General features: G+C 35.1%; 1 protein-coding gene across 1 annotated transcript; it reads left to right on the top strand.

Moving 5' to 3' along the window:
* The first annotated feature begins 8,985 nt into the window (after positions 1-8,985).
* Positions 8,986-9,909, top strand: LOC132615628 (uncharacterized). The gene is made up of 2 exons (XM_060330237.1): positions 8,986-9,574; positions 9,695-9,909. Exons 1-2 carry the CDS (start codon positions 8,986-8,988, stop codon positions 9,907-9,909), a joined length of 804 nt encoding a protein of 267 aa, XP_060186220.1.
* Positions 9,910-11,159: the final 1,250 nt, after the last annotated feature.

Below are 11,159 nucleotides of genomic sequence, written 5' to 3'. Positions count from 1 at the left end.
GTTGTAAAGGAATGTATGTGAAAATATGATTTTTCCTTTTTTTATGTTGATTTTTTTTGAATTTATTGTTCTTCTCAGACTGCTTCAATCTAAGTCACTATAACAATCTACATGAAATTCAAACCTAGAATTTGTTCTAATGAGTTTGAAATTTATAGGCTGTGATTTTCCCTAATTTGTGCTTTTAATCTTTGGTTGTATTCCTTTAAAACCTAAATTGTAAGTAAATTGTTAATTTAAGCCCTAGCTAGTGTTATTTGAGTTCATTTTACATGTCTATTTTCTTGAGAATCTAGGTGCTTTCTTATTAGCGTGTTTATTTTCCCTTGTTTCCTTTTTGGTTTTGGTTTGTTTCCATGTCAAAAGTGATTTATGTACTTTTGGTAAATTTTTGGCTAATTCTGAAAAAATACAGTTGTGAGTCATCTTCATTGATGTGAGGGAGCTGTTATTGATTGTACTTCAGTTTGGGATGATAACCTATATTTGTGTGTATTATAACTCAGTTTCTTCCTAACTTACCAGCAAGTACTTGATACTGTTTGAACCTTTGTCGATTTAAGATGGATATGAGTTGGATACTGAAGCCTCATAATACACTTGAGTATAAGAAAGGGCTACAAATATTTTTAGACTTTGCATTTTCTAATGTGTCATCTGATAATAGGATTAAGTGTCCTTGTTCCTAGTTGTAGGTCTAGACTATATCATACAAGAGCAGAGGTGTTCGATCATCTGTTGTTCTGCCCTTTTCCGACAGGTTACACTATTTGGTTATTACATGGTAAGAAGGATGTAGGAGAAACTTTAGCCATTAGACATGAAAGTCAACATATTGAAGCTCGTGATAATCCAATGCAAGACATGGTTAATGATGTTTTTAATTTCTATGGACAACCTGCAAACCAAGAACATGTCACATCGCATGGACCAGTAACCGAAGGCGAAAATGACACGTTGCTTTTACCTGATGGTCCAAATGATAAAGCTAAAGAGTTTTATGAGTTAATGAGGGATGGGGAACAAGAACTTTATCAAGGGTGTGTGAAGTTCTCAAAGTTGTCTTTTCTAGTGAGACTTTATCACATTAAGTGTATGTGTGGGATGAGTGATAAGGCCACGATGATGATAATAGAGCTGTTGCATGATGCCTTTGAGGATGCAAAGATCCCCAAGTCATTCCATGAGGCCAAGAAAACTATTAAAAAACTTGGTCTTAGTTATAAGAAAATACATGCATGTCCAAATGATTGCATGTTATATAAGGGAGCAAATAAAGAAAGACAAGAATGCAAGCGATGTAGCACATCTGGATGGAAGGTTAATGCTAAGAAATTTTTTCCAGTGATCTTGAAGTAAATGAAAAAGAAGACACCGTAACCTGCAAAAGTTCTTCATTATTTTCTTCTAATTCCACGACTGCAAAGGTTGTTCATGTCTAGTAAGACATCCACTGATAAGAGATGGCATAGTGTTGATTGCCATAAGGATGGCTTATTGAGGCATCCAAGAGATGCTGAAGCATGGAAAAAGTTTGAATTCACATTTTTTGTATTTTCTCAAGATCCACGTAATGTCCATCTTGCCTTAGCGAGTGATGGGTTCAATCCTTTTGGACATATGAGCGCTAATCATAGCATTTGGCTAGTGGTTCTCATTTCGTACAAGACCCCTCCTTGGGTATGCATGAAACAATCTAACTTCATTCTCTCAATGATAATTTCAGGTAAGAGAATGCCAGGGAATGATGTTGATGTTTACTTACAACTTTTGATTGATGAATTGAAGGAGTTGTGGGATGGTGTTCAGATCTTTGATGCTTTGTCAACTGAAACTTTCAAAATGAGAACAACATTGATGTGGACAATTAGTGATTTTCTAGGATATGGTATTTTGTCTGGGTGGAGCACGTATGGTAAGTTTGCTTGTCCCACGTATAATATCGATACCATACCCTGAAGTTAATGCACATTCTTTTTTCGTTTCTTCTTACGTTTTCAAATATTGCGGGAAGAAACGAAAAAAGAATATGCATTTCACTTTATTCAAAACACTTTTCTACTATTGACTCTTATTTTTTACAAGAGTATTACTCTAACTTGTCAGAAAATTGAAGAAAGTGAGTCCAAAAGAACATAAAGTGAATAAAATAATGTGTGTTAGCGTAAAGAATGTAAGAAGGCAAAATAAAGTTTTCTTGATTTCTTCTTTTTGAAAAAGGTTAAAGAGAATAAAATAATATATTTTATAAAATTTTATACTATTTATCGTAAATAATCCATTTTCTTGAAGAAAAAATTAACATCTAATTCATTTTTGGTAAAATTTGGCCCCCCCAAGGGCAGATGCCTTATTGGCATAACTGAGCTGGCTCTCTGATTCTCATTCCCCTTTTCCTTTTCCCTTCCCCTTTCCGATCCACCAATGTAATACCATTTTTTTCAAAAGTGTTTTATGTTTTCTTCTTGTTAATTGAGGTTGTCTATGTTTGTTAAATGAAAGAGAAATTTCCTTAATGTTTATTAGTCCACTAATCGCAATTTATGTGAAGTGTTCGGAGCACGAAGGTCAAAACACTTAATTTTGATCATGAATCCGGGTATAGATATTTCAAATATTTTAAAATAAAGTTTGCATATTTCAGAACTCCACGAAACATACTACAAGTCAATATAGCTAATGATTAATTTTTTTTAAAAGAAAGATTGAGAAAATTATAATCCATAGTTTGCACGAAAACATATTACACCTCTTACTCACCTCCTGACGATTCCTTGCCATTGTACCAATCTACTATAGATATATGCAAGTATCTCACAGGTAAATAAGAGGGGTAATATGTTTTCATTCTCAGCACCGCACAAAGGACAAATAATTGCAGTGTCTATTACTCTCAAAAGGGCAAGCCTCTCGCAAAATAAAGATCCATTTTGTTGATATATCCCAGATTATTACATGACAGTCTTCTCTAAATGGCACTATTTTGGAATGTCCCCTCGATTTCGAGTACATCTCTTTAATGGAGAAGGCATGTATATATTTGAATCGGGTCATTTTTCATATAGCCAGCAGCCACCTGCAGATACTTTCTAGCTTTCAAAATCTTCTGAACTACACAAACGGCCTGTCATGTAGTAGTTTCCCGCGTTGATCATCCCCTATCATGTAGCCATTGAACTAAATGTTTATCTTTTTTCTTGCATAAGTTACATTCTAGCAGTTTGCATATTGCAGCTTTGTTCCATGTCAAAATATCTAGAATAAAGGCCACCAGCTGAGTAAGAACATAAAATCACTTAGCCTTTTTCCCATTTGAACTCTAATCTCCTATGATCCCTTCGAGCTTTGTTGACCAGTGACACATTAAGTGCAAAAATTGCTCTTTTATTTTTTCATTTTATGATTAATCATAAAAATGAAAATAAGTTGAATACAAAAGTAAATGGCACCTATGCACTTCTGCAGCCTCTTTGGGCAATAATAAGAAAATAATTGTCAATACTTTTTCTTCGACAACTTGAATATTAAAGTGTTAAAAAAAGAAAATTACGCGGAATCATAAATAATTACAGATTATTATCCTTTTCGGAAAACTTGAAACTTTGTAAGGGTAAATATGAGACATTTATTTAAAAGGTAAAAGATTATAGGGGAAAAAATATATTTTGAATGAATGCTGCAATACTTCTTATTTTCTTGCGCTTTCTAATAAAATGTTTTCATATTTTCAGAGAGATTGTTTCCTAATAACGTCAAAGTTAGCTCATTATACATTGTACCTATCTAACTAAATTTAGTTATTCAACTTTTCATATTATATCTAATCACTTAGTATACAATAATAAAGTTATTTTCCCTTCAAATTTATCAATAATGATTTTATTGTAATTTTAATATTACTTATATCGTTTGTATATATTAATTAGCATGAAACACACATATCCAGAAACTAGTATATATTATAAGCGCACGTGAAAGCATAACTAATGTCCTTATTAGGGAATGTATTCTCTGTCTGCTTTAACACGACATGTCATTACATAGATGATCTTAGAACATCAGCCGTTCATCACGTGGTCCAAGCTAACAAGCTTGGATAGAGTCGTTTGTTTCTAGTAATAGAATAGAGGTGCTTTATAAACTAATTAACAAATGAAAGAAATAATAAGTATTGGGTTATACACATAGTAAAAACTATTCTCTCAGTCCTAAAAAGACTGTCTTACTTTCCTTATTAGTTTATTCCAAGAAGATTGACAAATTTCTATATTTAGAAAATAAATTACTTTATAAGATGATTTAAAGCCACACATTTTAAAAGTCTAAGACTTGTTTTGAACCACACATTTTAAAAGTCCTTCTTTATTGCTTAAATTCCGTGTCAAGTCAAACTAGCTAAAACAATTTTTTGGGATGAAGGGAGTAGTTTTTTTTTCTTTTCTGGTTAGAAAATCTGAATTAATACTTATCAAAAGGTTTAGTTTTAATTACCTATTAAATGACCTAATTGTGTAAATATTGTTTTACATCATAAATATATAGAACTTAAACTCATTGTCGCGCGTAATTGTGGAGACTATAGTTCTGTTTTTGTGTTATAATTTACTTGTTTTTTTTTTAACCAATATGACTGGGTAATTAAGTGCTAATTAATAAAATAAATATGTAGCTGATGATACAGATAAAAGTTGCTTTTTTTAACATCAACTGTCCCAACAACTATATTTTACCGACAACGGCTCTTTTCTACCGCCCCTCCGGCATGAACACTTCACATATTCCTCCTCCAGTAAGGACGACTGAACCAATTAGGGAGCCAACCAATGGCCTCTACGGTCCTTCTTATGCTTCTACACTAATTCCCAATTCGATTCCCACGAGCCTGTTTGGATGAGCTTAAAAAAAGCAGCTTATAAGTTAAAAATAAATAAATTGGTGTAGTCCAACTTATTTTTTTTTGGCTTATAAGTTATTTTCAGTTTATAAGCTGCTTTAGATAAGTTAAGTCAAACAAATTCAATTAATTTTTAGGCTTATTTTAAGCACAAAATGACTTTAAGCTCGTAGCCAAACACTAAAAAAAAACTGAAAAAAACTTATAGGCAACTTATAAGCCAATCCAAACGGGCTCAACAAAGCTAATTTACAGACCGCCGGAGATTCACAAGGGAAAATCAGCGAATTTTTTCACTACTCAGGAGGAAATCGAACTTGCAAAAGACTGTAAATTTACCCTTATTGGCAAATTCTCTCATGGAAGACCTTCAATAGAAGAAATCAGAAGTGATTTTGCAGATAGATTCACAACCAAAAGCAAGGTACACATCGGTTATTACAATCATAAACATATTTTCATGGCTTTCACTCTAGAATAGGATTATTTGAACATCTACTCGAAAATAAAATTCATGGTTTTGGGTTTTCTAATGCGGTTGGTAACTTGGACTATTGATTTTAACCTAGAGGAGGAAACACCCCTTACCCCTGTTTGGATTAATCTCCCTGAGCTTAAATGGCATTATTATAATTGGGACGCTCTGTTGCGAATTACTTCTCCTATTGGGACTTTACTCAAGATAGATAAAGCAACTGAGTTTAAATCCAGACTTAATTTTGCTAAAGTCTTGGTTGAAATCGATCTTACTAAGCAAAGAAGGGATTCTGTATGGGTTGGTATTAGGAACATTGAAGGGATTGAATGTGAGGGTTTTTACCAAGTAATAGAGTATGAATTTGTCCCTGATTATTGTTTCAAATGCAAAAACCAAGGCCGCTATGAAGATGTATGTATGGTTAATCAAAAGAGTTACAAACCTCCCATTAGAGGGAATAGAAGTGAGCATGGCCCTCAGATCAGATCGACAGATCAGAAACAGGATGTTAATCCTATTATTGCTACTTTGAACAACTCCAATCACAATAGGCTTCCTGAAAGGCAAATTGTGCAAACATAAGTCCAAAATATACAGAATTCCCAGAAATTTAAGAAATTTAAGAGACCTTTGATCAAAGAGCAAGATGTCCCTATCAGCCTTAATATAAGGTCGAAAACGAATGAATCTTCCTTAGCTCGCCTTTCCAGTTTCACCCATGCCCAAAAGAAGGTCAAGACTAAGAAAAGACATAACATTCAGAATGGGATAAGAGCTAAGCTATCAAAAAAGAATGTTATGAAATGGAGAGTTAAGCCTATAAATCCCAAAAGTCAGGTGGAAAAACAAGATCAACTTTTACAACTTATGGAATCAAATACTGTGGTTACTATTGAACCTCAGAGTCAGATCAATAAGGAAGGAGCCGAGAACTTGGTTGAAAAAGTAAATGCCTCCATCTCGGTTCCACTTGCCACTTCCATACCAGTGAAGAATTCCTTTCAACATTTGAATCAACTACAAGATGAATTCCAGCCACCTTCAAACCAGCCTTTTATTTCTTAACAAAACGAGGAAAATCCTAAATTTCAATACCCTCCAAGCCCTATTGAATCCTCACTAGCTCTAAATAGACAAAGGTTATTCAATTTTAATGTCCCTTATTCTCCTCCAAAATCCAAGTCTCATGCTTCCTATTCCATAGGGCATCAGGACACTCATGTATCTCAGTATAAGACTTTGACCAATGATGAACAAACTCAAGAATCTAAATCTCGGGACAACCAGTTGCCCCCTAATGCTACTGTGCAGGATGATGGTTTTATTATTTCAGATTCTGAGAAAGTGGAAAAGGCCAAGAGCCAACCTGGTATCAACCTTACTGTTAATTTATGGAGTCAAGAATTAATGCTTAACAGATCAGCTCCAACTGGTATACTTCCTTCCGATGGGCTTTCTTTCTCCAGTATGTCTCATATTCAAACAATGCCACTGTTAAAAGCCACTGTTAAAAGACTCATTGGATGAAATCAATGAAGAAAGTAATACTGTAGAAGAGGAAGAGGAAGATGAATATGAAGAATGCAACTCCACAGATGAAGAGGAGCTAATCAAAGCTTTTGCTCTCAGTACATCATGGCAAGAAGATGAAACAGAAGAGGTAATTATTCAATTCAGAAAGGATGTCATAATCAAAGGGAATCTCTCTCCAAGAAACAGATCACTCAGCTATGGAAAGCAAAAACAATTCACAGGTCCACTTACTAGGGCAAAGATAAAGGCATTTAAAAGCAGTGCCTTTGATAATATGGTCCATGATTGACACAATTATATGGAATATTCGAGGGGTAAAGTCCAGAGGGGCTTTTGAAAGACTTAAATTCCTTACAAAGCTGAACAAGCTGCAAATTATTTCTATTTTGGAACCTTTTGTTGACAAAGATTTCACCACTTTATACAAAAGATGGATTGGCATGAATGGTTGTTGCAGTAACATCAATGGCAAAATTTGGATTTTTTGGACCTCTTTATTTGAGGCTTTCGAAATTTCTAATGACACTCAACAAGTTACAATGAAATTCAAGCAGAAAGACAACTTTGATGTGTTTTATATGACCTTTGTGTATGCTAAAAACAAGGAACATTTGAGGAAACCTTTATGGGAAAGCCTTTACAACTCCTGCAACTTGGTGAGTGGCCCTTGGTGTATCTCTGGAGATTTCAATGTTATTATGGATTCAAATGAAAAGAAAGGAGGAAATCCTCATAGAATGCAGAAGAGTTGGGATTTTATAGACAGCATGGAAGAGTGTGGTATGGTGGATGCAGGGTTCTCAGGTCCTAGATTTACTTGGTGTAATGCCAGGGACATGGGACACAGAATCTGGAAAAGACTTGATAGAGTTTTTATTAATCAAGAATGGACTGCAAAATACCCTAGAACCAGTGTAGAACACCTAGCTAGCACAAGGTGTGACCATACCCCAATGCTAGTAACATGTTCTAACACTGATTTCCAAGGGATGAGATATTTCAAGTTTCTAAATTTTTGGACTGATCAACCTCAGTTCAAAGAAATTGTTCAAAATAGTTGGCAAGGCAACATTATGTGGAAATTTCAACAAAAACTGAAACTTCTTGGAAAAAATCTCAGCAAATGGTCTAGGGAACCAATAGGGGATATTCAGAAGCATGTTAAGGAATGGGAAAGAAAGATGCAACTATTGGAAGATAACTATATTGATGACAATAGAGATGAGACCAGGGAAGATATGCATAAAGCTCAAGCTATTTACTCTAAATGGCTTAAGTGTGAAGATTCTCTTCTAAGACAGAAGGCTAATATAAGATGGCTCGATGAAGGTGACGCAAATACTAAATATTTCCACTCAATGATCAATGACAGAACAAGGAGATTTTCATTACATAAAATAAAAAATCAAGAAGGTCAGTGGATTTCTGGAGACAAGGGCATTGGAGATGAAGCTGTTAAACAATTTAAGAAGTTGTTTAGGGAAGATGGGGATCCACAACTCCATCACTTAGATTGTATACATCAAGAGGTTACAGACGAAGACAACGATGCCCTCACTACTGATCCAACAAAAGAAGAGATCAAGAAGGTCGTTTTTTACTTAAATCCTAACAGTGCACCTGGTCCAGATAGATTTAATGGATATTTTTATCAGACCTGTTGGGATATTGTTAAACAAGATCTCAAGGACCTAATTTAGAGTTTCTTTAATGGTTCTCAACTTACCAAATATTTCACAAGCACTTGCCTAGTGCTAATTCCTAAAGTTGAGAATCCTACTACTTTCTAAGAAATGAGACCAATTAGCCTATCCAACTTCTCAAATAAAGTTATCTTCAAGATCATGAGTAATAGGCTGGCCAGCATACTTCCAAGACTTATTTCTGATAATCAATCAGGATTTGTCCATGGAAGCCTAATTACAGAAAATATTATTTTGGCTCAGGAGATAATCCATGGAACCAGGGACAAGAAAGAGGGGGAAAATGTTTTTCTTAAACTAGACATGTCAAAAACTTATGATAGGGTTAATTGGCACTTTATCATTGATGTTCTTAAGAAGAATGGTTTTTCTGATAAATGGGTGGATCTTATGGTTTTTCTGATAAGTGGGTGAATCTTGTATGGAGATCTTTCTCCAATATTTGGTACTCTATTCTTATAAATGGTTCAAGAAAAGGTTTCTTCCACTCCTCCAGAGGCTTGAGACAAGGAGACCCTCTGTCTCCTGCTCTTTTCATTTTGGGAGCTGAAGTTTTGTTCAGAATGCTAAATACACTCCATAATGACAACCTTTATACTAGTTTCTCTATGAACAGGTTTGGTCCTCAGATATCCCACCTAGCATATGCTGATGATGTTATAATCTTCACATCAGGGGACTTATACTCACTGAACTTGGTCAAAATCATTCTAAACAATTATGCTAAGTGTTCTGGCCAACTCATAAATGAAGAGAAAAGCTGCTTTATGGTGAATCCCAATACCTGTTCTGATGAGGTTGCTAGAATCAAAGAAATTACTGGGTACAAGTATAAAGAATTTCCTTTTACCTACCTTGGGTGCCCAATTTATGTTGGTAGAAAACTCATTTCTACTTTCAATGCTGCTATTACTAAAGTTGTCAGAAAAACCTCAGGATGGCAAGGAAAATTGTTATCGATTGGTGGTAAGGCCATTCTCATCAAACATGTTCTGCAATCCCAACTAATTTATCTGTTAGCTTCTATGAAACCTCCAAATGAGATCTTCTTACAAATTGAAAGATACATGACTAAATTTTTCTGAGGTTGTACTGATGAGAAGAAGAAGCTTCACTGGAGCTCATGGGCTAAAATGTGTTATCCTACTGAAGAGGGTGGCCTAGGTTTCAGAAGACTGAAGGACATCAGTGATGCTTTGGAAATGAAGAGGTGGTGGAGATTCAGAACTGAGAAATCTCTATGGGCAGAATTCATTAAAGTCAAGTATTGCAGACTTTCTCACCATGTGGACAGAAAGTAGAGAGCTAGCTTATCACATGGATGGCAAAGCATACTTGAAGTTAAAGACAAAGTGGAGGAACAAATGCTATGGAAAATTAATTATGGATCTTCCAATATGTGGTGGGATAACTGGACAGGCTTGGGGGCATTAGCTCAAGTTATTGACCACACAGATATATGCAGAAACCAGCTGGTGAAAGAAATAATTGACAATGGTATGTGGAACATTGATCACCTACATTTGCCAGAATACTTAGCTGAGCTAATCATCGCTACACCCATTACCAACATTGACAAGCCAGATTCAGTAGTATGGATGCCTTCAAATAGTGGAAATTTCACTACTTCAACTACTTCAGAGATCAACAGACAAAGACAAGACGCAGATCCATTCTTCCACAAGATCTGGCACAAATGTATTCCTCTTAAAATGTCCTTTCTTGTCTGGAAAATGCTGAAGAACAAACTACCATTTGATAATATTATTAGCAGACTTGGAATTGATGTTGATATAGAATGCTGTTGTTGTCTTGATGCAAAGGATGAGACCATTCACCATACCTTTTTGGATGGTGAGCTTGCTAGGATAATATGGAACTTCTTCGGACTACCACTTGGAATTCCCTGGGAACATTGCACCATTAGGACTATGATGATTAAATGGTGGAGTACAAAGGCAGAAAATGGTTTGCACAAAGATCTCCTAAATATCATACCAATTGTTATTTTCTGGGAATATGGAAAGCTAGGTGCTCTAACAGGTATGGTAATTCAAAAATCTCAAAGGCTAGAGTTATATATTAAGTTAGTTATCACATCAAATGGGTTGTGTCTAAAACCGTATCCACCACTCAATGGAAATGGTCCTGGCAGGATCTAAGTAAACAGATCATTTTTTCTTCTCATAAGATTGATTGCCTAATTGTGAGATGGATCAGAACACCTCTAGACTGGATTAAGCTAAATACATATGGTAGTCACAATATAGAGGATTCCATTGGAGCTGGAGGAATAATGAGGGACAACAATGGGCATATTATCATGGCATTTGCCAAATGTTTAGGAAAAGGGAGCAGTAACTTAGCCGAAGCAAAAGCAGCCATTTATGGTTTGCAGTGGTGCTTGATAAAAGGAATCCAAAATATTATTCTTGAGATTGACTCTCTGATCATTTCAACATGGTCAAGGGAAAATCCAATATTGCATGGCAGCTTCAAGACTCAGTGGACAAGATTAAACAGTTGCTTTTGTTTACCCCGGATTTGGTAA

The sequence above is a fragment of the Lycium barbarum genome, chromosome 1 (assembly GCF_019175385.1).
Source record: "Lycium barbarum isolate Lr01 chromosome 1, ASM1917538v2, whole genome shotgun sequence".
In the NCBI taxonomy this organism is placed as follows: Eukaryota; Viridiplantae; Streptophyta; class Magnoliopsida; order Solanales; family Solanaceae; genus Lycium; species Lycium barbarum.
This window is presented reverse-complemented; position numbering and strand designations above follow the sequence as displayed.

Coding starts and splice junctions, on each gene's coding strand:
- LOC132615628 (XM_060330237.1), top strand. CDS start 8,986: ATGGGTGGATCTTATGGTTTTTCTGATAAGTGGGTGAATCTTGTATGG. Junction 9,575..9,694: donor AAAATTGTTATCGATTGGTG/GTAAGGCCATTC, acceptor AATTTTTCTGAG/GTTGTACTGATGAGAAGAAG.